Source organism: Pungitius pungitius, chromosome 4, assembly GCF_949316345.1.
Source record: "Pungitius pungitius chromosome 4, fPunPun2.1, whole genome shotgun sequence".
NCBI classification, from domain to species: Eukaryota; Metazoa; Chordata; class Actinopteri; order Perciformes; family Gasterosteidae; genus Pungitius; species Pungitius pungitius.
Genome location: NC_084903.1, coordinates 12,962,679 through 12,979,114, shown reverse-complemented (window position 1 = coordinate 12,979,114; position 16,436 = coordinate 12,962,679). Strand labels below are relative to the sequence as shown.

The following is a 16,436-nucleotide window of genomic DNA, read 5'->3' as shown; positions in this document are numbered from 1 at the left end:
TCATACAAATACATTTTTCTCAGTAGTAACCATGAATATCTTTTATTTATTTGCTTTACATATACACAGTAGCCTAAATGCAGTGCTTCAGTGCATAACGTAGGGATCGTCTTTGTTTCCTACGTTTCAAGATTCTCCTACAAGAGTGACATTCGTGCAGCAAAAGAGACAAATGCTAATCATTTACAGACTTGAAAAGACAATTCATTGCAATTCAGTCACTAAGCAAAAAAGGCAAAAACTTGGAGTCAGTGAGAGCATGTCAACCATCACAAATACTCCCAGAAGAAACCGCTGAGGGTCCCTTGTATGGAGCAGATGAACCAACTGGCCTCTCAGTTGTGCAGTCACCAGCTTGTTTCTTACATTTGACTCCAAACAAGCTGAAGAGTTTCATCAGCATCAGGTCTACGATCTCATCCTCTTCTGACGGCTGTAACAGGGATAAATGTGCATAACTCAAATTGTCAGTAGGGCTGTTAATAGATAAAAAAATAACTAATTGAACCCCCATTTTCATTTATAAGAATAAATCGTATAAGTAACGAGTATTCACTTTAGAAAGCTCGTATTTTTGACACTGTTGTTTAATCGTATTTTATTTAACACAAAACTGCACTCATGTGATCATCTTGGAGGCAGAATTCCACCGGGTGGAACATGTTGAACTAGCGACTCTTCCTGCTGTCCTTGTGCACTTTGCTCTTAACTCTCCATCATTTCACGGCTCTGTTTGAAGTGCCAACAATCTCCCCACATTTAGCCAGAATGTTTCCACTGTCTTTTAGAGACACGTGGTGGTCCTCTGCAGACTGTGTGCCACGCAGAGATGGAAGTAGCCTCATCGTAGCTAGCTTAGTCCAGATATAATTTTGTACTATCTGGACATTGAGTCTGAAATAAAAGTTTGAATGTGAATAAGCCTAGCAGCTAGCTTAGCCTACCAGTGTGTAAAGTGGTCCGTTTGCAACCTTCTCTTTGACACAGAAGAGCAATTCCTCTGCACAGTTGTCTTAGTCGCAATGCAAAAATCTCTCTCCATCTTCAACTACGGCCTCAGGCTTCGTTGCGTTAACTGTGTTCAAATATTTTATTGCATTCATCTGAGACACATTAATTCCATAGATTAACGCATTAAATTTCACAGCCCTAGTTATCAGTAATGGAAAGATGGCACTTCTTCTACAACATGTTAACGATAAGAACTTTCAAAACTAGCACGGGTGAGTTACCTTGTGATGGATCTGCTCTTGACTGAAAGCCACCAGAATGACAGAGATGAAGAGGTTCAGCACCACGAAGGTCATAAACACGATGCACGAACCGATGAGGAAAGCTCCAAGCACTGGATTGTAATTCAGAACCTGAGGGATCAGTTGGAAGACATGCACTGAAGAAAGCTCAGCAGCCATAATACACCGTGGTACATTCATAACAGCCGCACACTAACCTCTTCATAGTTAAAAATGCCGAGCTGCAGGCTAACCATGGTCTGTGCAGCATTCAGCAGAGTACGATAGGAGTATAGCTTCCACCCATACATCAGGTTGGACTGAAAAATTGAAAGTTAGGGCCTGTGTTAATGTAATAACCACCATTTAAAAGAAATAAAAAATGATAAAACGTGAAGAAATGCAGTGACTCCAGTAGCATGCTGATGTTGGACTGTGGGAAGCTGCTCACAGCGATGGAATAGGCCAGGAACATGATGGTCATGACCACCAGGAAGCCTGAGATATCAGACCAAGCTCGCTGCAGCGTGGCGGTGATCATGTGCAGCTTAGGGTTCAGTCTCAGCAGGCGCCACAGTTTGATTGTAGCCAATAGCACCAGGAAAGCTATCAGATACCCCAGCACTGCATCGGCCTTGGCTGTCTCATGGAAACTTGCGTATCTGGAGACAGAACATGAGTCTTGCATTAAAATATGTTGAATAAGGTTTTGAACGGATATTATGATTTACCGAGTAATGGTTGCGTATTTATTGAGTGGAAGTGTATATATAATTTTATATTAATAATTTAGACACCTTGTAATGTGTCCTACTTTGTCTGACCAAATTTCAGCTTTGATTAGCCACCACTTACACAATATATACTTGGGTTTGTAAACAACTCAATAATGTATCTCACATACATTCTGTACTGAACAATGGTCAGATCTTAATGGGTGAATTAGTGCCATTATTAAAGAGAAACAGAAGTTTGTCACAAAAGTGACTTACAATCCAAAAAAGGAAATACAAATATTCTCAGAAAATTAGCAAAGGTTGTTGATTTGATCAATGTCAAGATAAAACCATGTATATGAACTTTTGTGGGTAGAGTTATTCTTATTGCTGACTGGTCTTTGTTGTCTTGGTAATACTCCATGTCCCGCTCCCCAAGTAAAGTCCTCTTGATGAACACAGATAGCGCACTCCAGCTGAGGAGGATAATTGCCAGCTCCAGCAGGTTCACCTTGCTCCTGAAATAAGCCCATCTCTGCTGCTTCAGCAGCTTCCCCTATCAGGAGGAGAGGCGTCTGTGTGAGAAGGTGCTACTACCAGCAGTGATGGTCGTAAATTTGAGGTACAAACAATGAATACCTGGACAAACATGTAATAGATGATGAAGAGGAAGTAAACAACCTCAGAGGCCATCACAAAGACGTGAAGGCCTCCAGTGGACTGGTAAAGACGCACACTCTGAAGCTCACTGCGGAACTGGAAAGCTCCTGGATGGAAGAAGGCAACAGACAACGTGCTTCTTAGAACGGTTAAAGCTTCTGTGCAGCTCCCACACAAGGGCTCAACGTGGACTACTTACCTATGGCTGTGGTCTCCAGCATGAGAGTGACAATACAGAAGAGGTTGACGTTGGCGTTGTACACAGTGAATTCTACAAAGACAGCTTGGGTGTACACATCAAACCAGGTGTTGTCATAAAGGTACTGAAGGGATCTACAAAGAGAACGACATGATAGAATTGATTAATGTCATTAAAATATTGTTTTTATACAGAGGCCAACTGTGTGGTACAATTTTGTCATTGCTACATTCATTTGATTTGAATTACGTTTTTTTTATTTAAAGATGTAGTTTTATGCAAATCGGAATTTACAATCAATCCACAATAAGAGATGCTTTTGTCACCTCTCCATTATATAAGGCTGCAATTAACAATGATCTTTGTTTGATTATCATTTTGTAGAAAATATATCAGGAAAGTTTAATTCCATAAATTAAAGGATTAGTGTGCAGCAATTCAGGGGCTCTGTTAGCGGAAATTGAATGAAGCATTTATGCGTATGTTTTCTTTAGTGTATAATCACGTAAAATGGAAACCTCTTCTGATAGTAATAATCTGCAGCTACACACTGCACCCTTTAGGGACTGCAACCTACACATGTTTGACATTCATATTCTCATATCAATCAGCTAATCAGTATTAGACTCATCATTTCACTTAGTATCTCTATTATCATGCCTACCTGCTGGAATGAATTAAATCGGGCCCTAAATCCACCACAAACCCTCCTCCTCTGTACAGCTTCACGCTGCCCCACACTGGGATGGCCCTCAGTTGATGCTGGGACTGGTACTTCCAGAGGCTTCTTAGGTTCAGCGAGGTGTTGTCACCGTCAGAGCGACTCCAGCCTGGACCGTAGGAGCCCATGTCTTCCAACTCCCACGAGTATGGAGCGTGACAGTCCCGCTCTGGCTGCTGCATGGAGGGAGCCACGTGGCAGGAATTTTGATGCACCCTCACCTGGCGAAGGCGAGCATTACCCACCAGTTTGGAGTTTCCATCTGTGATGAATCCTGTGAAGGATTGTCAGGTAATAAACTCTTAACAGCAAGAAAACATGTAGTAGATAAATCATGTGTCAAACAACTAAATAGAGTCTTAATCACAACTATTTGTATATTTTCAACCATACAAAGACTTTTTTACTCTGGCGGTTAACCACAGGAAATCTTTGAACGCATTTTATGCTTTACTGCATGAATAAAGTGTACAAATCATATATTATACCTATTAAAGTAGTAAAAAGTACTTCATTTTACATTAAAAAAAGAAGGGGTAGAATTTCAGGCACTATAAATTTACATAATATCTATCATATAATACTTTTTAAGAGAAAAAATAATATCAGTCAGTCTTCACATACAGTCGAACATTTAAATGTGAAACACTCAAATACCCTTGAATATATATTATAATCATCACAATTGTTTATGATGTATTGTCAGAACCAATGTATAGTGCCATAGAGAGGAATATAAGTTACTTGGACAAAATCACAATATACAAATACAAAAAGCCTTACAATACGAGGACCAGTTTAAGCTACAGCGCAGAAAGGCAAAATAAACAAAAAGTAGATATTATACAAATGATGACAGCTGTTGTTTCTTTTGTCTTTTCTGTTGACTGACACTAATATTTCATGCAGTCATGCATATCAGTTGTGTGCATCAGTTAATGATATCCCAACATACTGACCTGGGTGCTCTCCAAATAGGTTGCTCAGCAGAGTCGTGTTTGCCCATTTGAACATTTCCTGAATACTCATACTGTCAGAGATCCCTCTGCTGAAGCTCTGCCGAATGTGTTTTGTCAGAAAGTAAGCGTTGGGGTCCCTCTGACCGTACGCCACCAGGAGCAACATCCACATAAATCCCATGTAAACTGCATCACACACAAACATCCCCCATTAGCGTCTGAAGACGGATTACACTGCTTCATGTGTGGATGTCTGGATGTGGTTCTCCTACCAAGGATCTCCCTTATTAGTGCAAAGACCTTCTGTTCTTTAACCATGTTGTTCCTTAGCTTCTCGATGTCAGTGCGAGGTGGTGGTTGATAGAAACTGCATGTGCTGTCTCTTCTTGCGGCACGCACTGTATCGGGATCATCTGAGAAAGGGATATTGTCGAAATATGTTTTGTTTTTCCACATGAAACAATGCAGCTAAAGTAGAAAAGCCATACCTGTGGTCCTTAGACTCTCATCTATCTGGGGCTCGCCGTACTCCTCTTGGTCAACTTTTTTTAGAACGAGTGCGAAGAAAGCAGCGAAACCAAGAACCTGTTAGAGAAGAACGTCAATAAAAGAGGTCCTTATACTGATCATTGTATGACGAATGCAGTCAGTATGTGTCTAAGCACTGGGAGGTACATAGACAACCCAGAATGCCCGTGTTTGTCACCTTGAGTGGTTGGGTGATGAAGAGACTCTCAAAGAAGGAGATCATCATGGAGATAAGCCAGTTTATGGAGCGGTCCTTCCCATAAGTCAGCCCATACATCATTGTGAAATAACCGGACACTGCGCTGGTTGCGATCACCAGTATCCAACCAACAAACACAGACCACCAGGGCAGCCCGCCTCGACAGCCCTTCTTGGTGGAGACTTCCTTGACGCTCTCTCCTGGACTGGGGCTGCGGTCCAGCTCGTCTCCCTCCAGGCTGGGCGCGTGGAGGCGGCACTCCAGAAGACCTTTCATTCCTTTAACCTGCTGCATGGCTCGGTTGTAGCTGTCTGGGTTTGGAAAACGAGATAGTCCCAGCAATCCAAGCTCCTTCTCAACATGACGCAGCTGCTTGTACAGGTAACGGCTGTTGCTGCTCTTCTTCTGAACTCCATCTGACGTTTTCTCAGGGCTCCCTAACCCGCTGATTTCTGAAAAAAATGAATTTATCTTTAGAAATGAGGATGATGCAAATATTTCTCAATCAAGAATCATAATGTTTTCATAGAAAAAAAACATTATTTTTCATCCATCAGGACTATTATTTATTTGTATGCCAGTATGCAAATGAGAGGTAGGCGATAGTTGATCCTTTATTTGGACCACTGAAAATGTCACCAACTACATCACCAACATTATATGAGTCAATCACAAGTCAATAAGTATCACCAGCATTTGCTTGAAGCTGTTAAGCAAACTCTCCTGGCTCCATTATGATTTGTATATGAAATACAATGTGTTAAAACTGCTTTTTCTTCATACAGGGTCGCGGGGGGTATGGGAGGAGGGGGGGGGGGGGGGGGGGGCGGAGTCAATCCCTGCCAACTTCGGGCGAGAGACGGGGTACACCCTGGATTGATCGCTAGCCAATCACAGGGCCCTCACAGAGACAAACAACCATTTACACTCACATCCACACACCTACGGGCAATTTAGAGTTTACCAATCAACCTCATCCCCAGCGCACGTCTTTAGACTGTGGGAGGAAGCCGGAGAGGAGGCATGCAGACACGGGGAGAACATGCAGAATGCACACAGAAAGGCCGCTGGGTGGAGTCGAACCCAGGACCTTCTTGCTGTGAGGTGACAGTGCTAACCACCACATCACCAAACTTCCAATTGTTTTTAATAGTCACCGTATCAATTTATTGCCAAGGTATTTAAAAAGCAACAACCGTATAGTTCTCCAAATGGATTACCCAACAATGATATCAGAGCAGCATGAACACTGTTTTTTTGTACCTTGTTCTAGATTAACAGCTTGTAAACTGAGAATCATCGAGGGGTCCCTCTTGGAGGCTTCAGTGTAGAAGTCTCCAGCCGCACGGTTCTGCTGTCTGATGATATCCTCCACCAGAGACAACAGAGTGTTGATGTCAGACTGGTGACCAGGCCGGAGCTCGAGCTGAGGGAGCGGACTCTTCATTGCCTTAGAGAGGGACTGAGCAATCCTCTTTATGTCCTAAAGGAGACACACAACATGCACTTTAGAGGTGCAAAGCTATCACCTTCAAATCACAGAAATGGATATCTGTGAACTCACCTTGATCACAGTGTCTGGTGTGATGTCCTTCAATGCTTTCTGAGGGGAAGACGTTTGAGAGGGAGAAACTCGACCAGTTTTTCCTTGTTTAGGCGTTTCCGTTTTGGTGCCCTTCTCTCGAGGTCGTGCGTTTCTGAAGATACTCACGATCAGGAGATTGATAGGAAACATGATGATTGAACTTTGTACTCCAATGACAACTTGTTGCCAGGTGAACTCGATGTGACCTGCGAAGAAAAATATTCCTTTAAATCAAGTTGAAATGGATGATTTGGATACTCTTCTATTCATTCAGCAAGGCTCTCCAAGCTATTCTCCATCAAAAAACTTGAACAAGATATTTTTGTGTGTGCATCATGTTTAAGGGGTCAGTTTAGTGCTGAAGACAAGGAGCAATGACATATTTTCTATGACTATATGAGGCGAGCTTTATGATATGTTACCTACCTAGGTCCATGGTTTGCTCCGAAGGGTCCGTTGGGATTCCCCAAAACATGATGCTTGTGAGCATGGTGCAAAGCAACAGGGAAAAACAACAGGACACACGCTGCACTCGAGTGAAAGTGCTACAGGGAGGGCGACTAATCACAGAGAACCAGATGTGGCCGTCCCTGAAATCCTTGGCTGTCTTCATGAAGAACAGGTTACTTGAAAAAAAAGTATTGAGGAAAGGAAGGGATTTTGGTTTGAGGAGAATTAATGAATCACAGACAGGTCAGATTCCTCGATAATACGTTTTTTCCAGATCCATGACCGGTCTTACCTAAACCTCTTCAAGTCCATCTCTGTGGCTACTGGGAAGACCTGGTCAAGAGCACACTCTCCTACATCTACAGCCAGCCAGGAATTACAAAGGAAGTGCCATTTCTGACCACTCTCCAGATCCTGCACCATTACTTTGTTGACGTACCTGCATGTAAAATTCAATAATTATCTTGTGTGCTGATAGTTCAACTTTAAGATTTTATCTTCTTTGGTGTCACAATGTCTTTCCCTTTTACCCGTACCATGCAGGGTGTGCTCCCGAGTTGTCGTGCCACAGCCTGATGCTCTGCAGGTCTCCAAGAGAGAAGTGCGTGGTGAGCAGGAACATGTCCACCCCTCCCCTCTCAAACACTGGCTTCTCAGTGTCAATCAGGTGGTGGGGCTCACTTTCTCCCTCTGTGCCCAGCAGGGTTATTGTTACCTAAAAACACCCCAAAAAACACCAATGAAGATGGACAGCTGTCAGCATCATAGATCTCCAAAAGAAGCATCAGACATTACTGACCTGGGAGGAGGTGGATGCACCATGTCGATGACCTGTGCTGACATTCAGCATATAGTGATACTCAGCCAATGGGTCATTATCCTCCAGCACTGTTATCTTGACCTAAAAGTGAATGCCCGGACACATTTCATAATTGGTCATTTTAATGACATAGGGTAAAGGTTACACAACTGTGACTCAGATATAAGATCATTGAAGCAATGAAAGGCATTGCAATTATAAACTGCTTGAATGTGGAGCATTTTTTGTGAGTGCATTTTGTGGAGGGTCGGCAGGTTATTTTTATCTGAATAATATCTTATGAGTGAATTGTTTTAACTTCATTTGTTTTTAAATGTAGCTGATGATCCCTCGTAAAGAAGAGCTTCTAGAAGAAGGTTTAATGTAAAAAAATGAGCTCACAGAATTTGTTTGTTTGAGCTAAAACATCTGAATCGGACTTGGCAGTTCAAATCAACACTATAAAGATGTGAAACTCTCTAATGAAAATCACCTTGGCTGAGTCCTGGATGTCTTTTCTGCGTGCCCATACTACCACCACGAGATACGCAGCAAAGATGGCCCCCACAAAACACACCACCACCGGATTGTTAGTGAACGTAGCGAACAGTTCTGCAGTCCGTGACACGTCAACCAAGTTCGGCATGACAAAGAAGGAGCTACCAAAGAAAGTCAGGTGGTTACAGAGGCAGTGTGTGACGAGAGGTGTGGTGAGCGGGCCGACCTGAAGAAATAAGAAAAACCACCCAGTCAACTCATTTTTAAGGCTTTCATTCACGTAACATACAATGTGAGTGTGAATCCGGTTCGTTAAACGTACCCTGCAGCCATCCTCGCTCCAAGAAGACTCATTTTCATTCCAGTATTTGCACTGGGTGGCGATGGAAATGACAGTGACAGTGGCATTCATGGCTTTGATGCCTGGCTCAACAATGGGCTTGATCACAAGGTAGTGCTCTCCTACTTCTCCTGTTCTGTCTTTGGGACTCAGGACCCAGGTGTATTTCCCTTCTGTGTTAGAATTGTAGAATTGTAGATATTGTCATAGAATGCACACATAAATGAAGGCTTACACACATGGATCAGGCAAATTCTCTCCATAACCATAAATATTAATTTAAATGTAACTTTTAGTCATATTTGAAAATCTACAAAGAATAAGTCTGGTAATTTGAATTTTACCCCCTTTGGCGTTCTGTAGAGGCATCTGAGTCTTAGCTAAATAATTCTCATCATTTGGATAATCTTTACATCCCAGGAACAGCATGAATGAGATGTCTTCAGATGGCTCCATTTTCAGAACCACTGTTACATCCGGCGAGGGAACATTAATTATTAAAGTGCTGAAATTAGCCAGGTCCAGGACCGTGCCGTTCTCCTCCCCAATATCAAGCCTTGGTAGGAAAATCTAAAAACCCAGAAAACACACAAGACTGAACAATGGACAGAGGTTGTCGAAGGGAATGTAATAAAACCACCTCTAAAAGAAAGATCACCTGTATCTCGTCAGGTAAGTTCTGTACAGAAATGACAGATCCGTTCATTCTGGTTAGAGAGACGGATCCTACAGTTCCAGTGATGTTTTCTTCTTTCCAAGAGTACGGGTTCTTCACAAAACTCATCATCTAGAACGAGGGGAACGTATGTTGCTTCATGTTCAAATCAAATTGTGTAAAACTGTGACTCAGATGACTTCAAAAGAAGTGGACATAATCAGATTTGGCAATAACCTCGACTTTTTAAAGACAGTATTTTTCTGTTGGGTCAATACTTGCAATTTGTAAGATTTTAAGTTGTATTCTTGTGTAAAAGAACATCTTTGCTGCTCGCTACACTTACTCTGACATCAACTGGCTCCTCTGGAGAGAGAATATGAGCAGGCAGTGCAGGGAAGGAAAATCTGGAGGTGCTGTTCTTCTGGAGATTTATATCCTGCATTTGCATGTTTTCTGGAGACACTCTGCATGAAGCACAATCAGTGCCTTTCAGTAAACACTATTTTTTTCTCAAGTACAATCTCTAGACAAGATCAATTATCTCTTACCTGTTGACATACACACTGATCTGACCAGAATCAATGATGGCAGGGTCTCCATTCAGCTTTCTATTATTCAGCAAAGCACTTTGAATATTGCTTATCCCAGTAAGAAGAAAATCTGAGACTTTTTTCTGAGGAAAATATATTATATGATATATTATATATCTGAAAAGACAGATGTTTTGCAATATCTGTGATATTTTTGTTCTTACATTTGAGGAAACATTCAAAATATTACTGGCTGCTTCAAGTATTGGTGTAGCAGCTTGCACAACTTCTCCGTCCTCTCCATCGTCTTGATTACCACTGATTGTGTTGAGGGAGGAGCTGAGGTCTACCAGCAAGGAACCCGCTTCCTCCTGGAGAGAATATATCAAATAAACAGAAAACATTACAGTTGATCTGTGTCCAACTTTCAAAAGAGCTGATGAAGATGTATCCACATTTTATTAAAAGAATTGTCAAAAAATTATATTTTCTTCTCAATTAAGACCAAAGGCTTCTCTTAAAATACTAAAACAAAGGGCTATTTGTACTGCATTGTCCTAAGTTTCCAAATAAAAAAATATCTACTGTACTTGAGCAGCGGGACTGAGCTCGTCTGGGCGCTGGGTGAGTCCGGCCAGAGCTCTGGCTGTCACTTGGACCTCCTGAGTTGTGTTGCTGGGTGAGTCCAGCAGAACTCTGGTCATTTTCGTCAGCATTTGCTTTCTGAGCTGTAAGAGGACGAAGGGCTGAACCACCGTGATGCATTACACCCACCCACAATACAACAAACATCAGAGCACGTCGCTACAATTTGTACATATTCTGTTACCGTTGTCCTTGCATCCTTCTGATCTTGGCCGTCGTCTGTATTTAACAAATCAGAAACTGAAGAAAAGATTTGTCCGAGTGCCTCGCAGGAGAGAAGACCCTGCTGCTCTAACTGACCTACACCGTCCTCCACTGCAGATGAGAGAGCCTCCACGGATGTACTTGTGCTGCTTGTTCGTACCTTGAGGGACAGAAACAGTCACTCTGAATGATTCAGAGACTTTGAGATGTTTCTCTAATGATCTGCCTTGACATTGATCATCCCCTCAATCAACACTTCTCATTACATCCGTCCAGTCAGAAATACAGAGCTCTAAAAAGTAGAGGAGTTGCTTCAGGAGGCTTTTCCCATCTGCAATAACTGCTTGAACATTCTGCCTCTCAAGATACACAAATACAGAAGACAAACCTGAGTGGAGACAGTAGTGCTGGTTTTCTCATGTTTGTTTGTAACAGTCACCACGACTAACAAAGTGTAGTTGTTGTTCTTATCTCCCAGGGGCAGGAAGACAGATTTCACTTCTTTTGCCTTACTGCAGCGCAGATGTTTTCCTTCAAAACAAAATAAACAATAAAAAAGACATACTAATACTATTAATAAATGCCTTAAGCTTTGATGTTAACAACAGGCACTCTTTTAAAATAAATATAATCGAAAGGGCAGTGTCAAAGGTAATCAAACCCAATCTACATTTGTTTTATAACAATTTTGAGAGCTCAATTACCAGGTTAGAAAATGTGTAAATTACATTTCTTTTTAAAAATTCCCAAAACTGTGAATGTGCAAATCACAACACAAGTTGTTCACTCTTATGCATTTGAGAGCTCACTTTCCCACCTGTGTCTGTTTTGAAGCAGTAAGAACAGCCTGTAGAGCAGAAAGAGCTTGATTTGCAGGTGATGTCAAAAGGCTCGAGGACGGTTCCTGACGGTGGAGAGATGCTGCATGAGGGGGGCAGGTTGTCTGGCTCAGTAGGCTCAGGGCCTGGTATTGGAAGGGTGTACTTGGCAAAACCTGGCGTATTCTTCCCTGTAAAAGAAGAACAAATATTTTTACAAATAGATTTTTTTTGTCTGGTAGATTTTTATAGAGGTATATACATGTATGAACATATTATTTATTTCAGTTTGAGCAAAATAAATGGATTGTTACCCGTACTATTCATTATCTGCGCCTGGTTTTATTATTTGTAACTATTGTCGACATGTGTATATAACCATGTTTATGCATGAGTATATATGCAATCTATATTCTCTGCGCGCATGTTTATTGTAGGGCAAGCAATTGTGTACTGTATCATGCAGTGGCTTGGAGACCAAGATACAAATATTAAAGTCTGTCTATCATCTTCATTGGTGTTTTTAAGGGGTGTTTTTAGGTAACAATGACCCTGCTGGGCACAGAGGGAGAAAGTGACTCCACCACCTGATTGACACTGAAATGCCAGTGTTTGAGAGGGGAGGGGTGGACATGTTCCTGCTCGCCACACACTTTTGACCTGCAGAGCATCAGGTTGTGGCTCATCTTATCTTAGAATTAAGCTTGTTTAGGCATAAAAATAAACATTTTGTGGGTCCAAAAGAATCCTTCAACCATTCATTTTCAATGCAGCAACTCCAGACTCTTAATTTAGGCGGAGTGCCCATTTCATCTATATTTAATAAAAAATGATGCATTGCTGAAAAGAACATTACGACCATGGGATGAAAACGCACCATAAGCTATTACACTGATGTTGTGAGATATATCCCTGGAAACTTTCAGATGTTGGCTATGAACAACATACTCAGTGTTGCCATCCTGCCTCTCAATTAGTGGACTCCTTCCTTCTTTGGAGTGACATTTTTTAAGGTCATCCTGGGAAAGGAAAATCATTTAATAATTCACACAAATAATTGACGCCACTTTTACAAATCGATTCAATTTGGTGTTTCGGTCTTACCGGCAAAGGTTTAGGGTCCTCAATATACCAAACTACTTCTTGACAAGTTGTAACACAGCTCAGTCTGAGCTTTACAGGGTGGTGGACATTTATTGAAGAACAGTCATCACAACTGACCCCCCCCCCCCCCAAAAAAAGTAGTTACATACATTTCATTTTCAGTATTCATAAAACAACGACACAATAATGATACTGAACATTTATTGGATATTATGCCTGTTTACCTTATAGTGACATCTGTGAATTCCTTTGGTGTAAGAATTATGCACTTTGATGCTGAAGCAAAGTCAACCCATTTCCTAAACCAGGTTGCTCTCCTCACAGTTAGAATGTATTCGAAAATATCAAAGGGATCTGGAAGGCAATCCTTCCCGATAACATGAGTTTCACCCTTTGTTTTGTTTCTGCATTTGCAGTTTCCTTCTGTGTGGAAAGGAGCAGAAACAAAGCTTTGATATAGTATAGCCACTATAAGGGCATTGCAGAGACAAATATCATGAATTATATCATTGCATGTATAGAACACAAAGAAAACAAGAACATGCTACCCAGCAGAACATCACCAATAGATACGATCTGTGTTTGCGTTCACATCCAGAAATCTGGGCAAGCACTTGTCTTTGTTTTGAGACACCAAAACATGCCAATTGGAGTGTGCTAACAGCAACTAGAATAATGAAGAGAATAGATATTTTCGACAGGTTTCTGATTAGTGTGATCATTGTGAGAATGAAATTATGATTTTTTTTTACCAAAATGAAAACCCATAATGCTAAAACAAAGGTTACGGTCGAACAAATTATATTGGTTATCTTATCATTCACATTATTGGTGATCAGATGGAGAAATCAAATCCTGCAATGTCTGTTCATTCAGCTAGAAACCAAACAGGGAGTATCGACAATAACCCAAAGTCAGACAACTATTGTGAAACCGGTTAGCCGAGCCTATAAAGCTTCACTGCTTTGGATTGTCTGAGTTTTTGATAATTGTGTTCACCTCTGTTATCACTATGATTTCTTACTGGTAGAAACCGATTTGAAATGATCAGTAGTAAATTCATTGTGGTACTTACCACATTTCCATTCAAACACGAGTCCTTTGCTGGGCATCGATTCAGTTCCAGATACACTCAGTGTGACACTCTGGGTGTAGTCAGCCAACATGTCCGGAGTAGCAGTTATTCTCAAGTTGTCAATACTTAAACTAGCTGTCTGTAGATGAAACCAAAGCAATTATGCCGTTATAGAAAAAAGAAACAATTTATTCAGAGATCATCATTGTTTGATACTAATCTTCAGCATACAGAGTTTCCATGCACATCTGCTGAGAACTCAGACTGATTCTGGCAAGACCGAAGTATGTTCTCTAAGTCCACGTCCACCTCAGAGGCAGAGAAGGCATTCACAGCTCGTACCGTCACCTTCAACGGCCCTTTACCAAAGGAGTATTATACAGAGCGTTACACGGATGTATTACACAATGGGTGATTGTTTTCATTTGATTACAGCTCAGCTTAAGTACCTTCAAGTGGGCTGGAGAATGTATACGCTTGTAAGCTGCCATTGAGCATGTCTCTAGCCTCGGAGATTGTGCCGCGAGCTCCAGTCAGAGTGAAGAGCAGCTCCACGGGGGCTCCCCGCTCCAACAAAACACCGATGATGAGATCAGAGTCTGGACACACATCTTCCTTCGCTACCACCGAGGCCTGCAGGCCGTCAATGGGCTCCAGCAAACACAGCTTCAGGTCAGCGGACACCGCTTGGGCCGTGACATTGTTAGAGGCGGCTAGAATCAGGTTGTGGCAGCCGTGTCCAAGCTTTTCCGCCGCACTTCCACTCAGTGTCATGTTGTGTGGGGTGCTCCCATTCTCCACCGACAAGTTCGCAACCACATAGCCTTTATGCTGAATTGTGTAGGAAACATTTGTACCTTTGTAGGAGAAAGAAAATAACCATGCTGCATTTTGTTGACTAATTGGAAGCGTGTAATTCATGTCGGATCCACATACCTGCCCGTAGCGTCACCTGGATCTGAACAGGTGTACCACTGTGCACATTGCATTCAGTGCCTTCCGTTGACACATTCCTGCTATAACACTTAATGCCCCCGAACTCTCCAACGGGCTCCTGAATGGTAATGGCCTTCTGAGCTGTGACATGCCAATCACTGGTAGTGCACTCCACTCCAACCATGAAAACACCGGGACGGGTGAATTTGTGCATCACATTGCTCTCCGTCCTGTGAAATTAAGTTAAAGGCAAATTAAAGTTTAAATGCAGTTTCTTAAATAGTGAATGAAATAGAACCTAGCTGATTCTCTGGTTGAATGCAAAGTGCTACTCACTCTTCTGGGTTGTATGGATTAATAATGTGGCCATCTCCAGCATTCAGTGTGCATGTGAGGTTCCCTTGAAAAGGATTGAGGAGCCACTTGACAGTGATGGTGACATTATCAAAGATGGCCGCCAGCTTGCTCATCAACAAGTGGAGTCCTGAAGGGAAAACATTGCTTCAGAGAGGTTTGTTCTATTGTAATGAGGCGGAACAATTTATCTCTGCACAACGCAACCTGGAGTTAACGCCTGTTATTACAATATATACACAACAATACAGTTCATCTATGTTCACTCTGCTTGTCACACCAGCGATGCAATTACATAATTGAGTTAAAAGTTAAGTGGCAAGTTTAGCCTGTGAAGCTACATAGCTTTTGTATAAAGTACAAAAACAAGACATGTAGTTTAGCCATTAAAAGAGGATCGCAGGGCATACAGAACATGGTTGGAGGGTTAATTACATATACCCTGTAAAGCAGTGAGATATTAAAACATTAACCAAATACATTGATCGTAAATATGGTGAAAAAGGGTTATATTGTAAATATTATATTGAATAACTGATTCAACTTAGAGTATTTAGAGTATTATTTTAGATGGATAAATCTATGTATAGAGGAAGTAAACTCTAACCATGTTTGCAGGTGTACTCTACAGACAGGTAACTTCCCAGGACTGGACATGGTTCACCAAAAGAGCTCAAGTCCACTGGAGCCTGGCAAGTCTGCTGACTGTGGCAATGGGCTGGAATGACATGTAAACAGTACATTACAAATGGATTTTCCTTTTGATTCAAGATAATTGATCAAGAGGCCTTGAAAACATTGTTGTAATAGTAATAGTGTGAGAGTCCAATTTTTAACACCACTTTATCTTAATAATTACACAAACTCCTCCAGCATTAATAATTCCAGACTGATTTGAATGAATGTTAATAAATCTTTACCATACAGTCCATCTATTCAGCTTGTAGGAGGGGATTTGTCTAAAGTTTTTTTCTGGAAGTGTAATCCTTTTGTGTGCACTGAAGTTCGTGCAAGACAAAAATGTAGATTGTGGTGATTATGGTGTCTGGGCCTTTTTTTACAAAGCAGCTTTAACAAAGCCAAATATGTTCCCATAGCTTTTACATTAAATAAAAAGAATGCTCCGTCATTCAAAAGTTAAATAAATATCTTGTCAGAGTAACCTGATGTATCACAAATGTAATCAATAATACCTGCAACAGAATCCATGACATCGATCCAGCTGC

At 41.5% G+C, this 16,436-nt stretch overlaps 2 protein-coding genes across 2 annotated transcripts; both read right to left on the bottom strand.

Moving 5' to 3' along the window:
* Positions 1-22: 22 nt before the first annotated feature.
* Positions 23-14,524, bottom strand: LOC119224705 (polycystin-1-like protein 2). The gene is made up of 35 exons (XM_037481939.2): positions 14,370-14,524; positions 14,152-14,279; positions 13,921-14,059; positions 13,070-13,268; positions 12,846-12,957; positions 12,619-12,760; positions 11,741-11,932; positions 11,312-11,454; positions 10,904-11,083; positions 10,665-10,802; positions 10,299-10,445; positions 10,093-10,217; positions 9,888-10,008; positions 9,545-9,673; positions 9,231-9,456; positions 8,869-9,059; positions 8,542-8,772; positions 8,049-8,150; positions 7,786-7,964; positions 7,542-7,688; positions 7,226-7,425; positions 6,779-7,005; positions 6,478-6,697; positions 5,194-5,666; positions 4,976-5,072; positions 4,760-4,900; positions 4,488-4,673; positions 3,472-3,802; positions 2,808-2,941; positions 2,588-2,715; positions 2,344-2,504; positions 1,684-1,894; positions 1,451-1,552; positions 1,233-1,364; positions 23-433 (listed from the first exon to the last, which is right to left on the bottom strand). Exons 1-35 carry the CDS (start codon positions 14,416-14,418, stop codon positions 263-265), a joined length of 5,934 nt encoding a protein of 1,977 aa, XP_037337836.2. The 5' UTR covers positions 14,419-14,524; the 3' UTR covers positions 23-262.
* Positions 14,423-15,078, bottom strand: LOC134127338 (polycystin-1-like protein 2). The gene is made up of 3 exons (XM_062562017.1): positions 14,857-15,078; positions 14,495-14,777; positions 14,423-14,447 (listed from the first exon to the last, which is right to left on the bottom strand). The coding sequence occupies exons 1-3, from the start codon at positions 15,068-15,070 to the stop codon at positions 14,423-14,425; spliced, it is 522 nt and encodes a 173-aa protein (XP_062418001.1). The 5' UTR covers positions 15,071-15,078.
* Between the last annotated feature and the right edge of the window lie 1,358 nt (positions 15,079-16,436).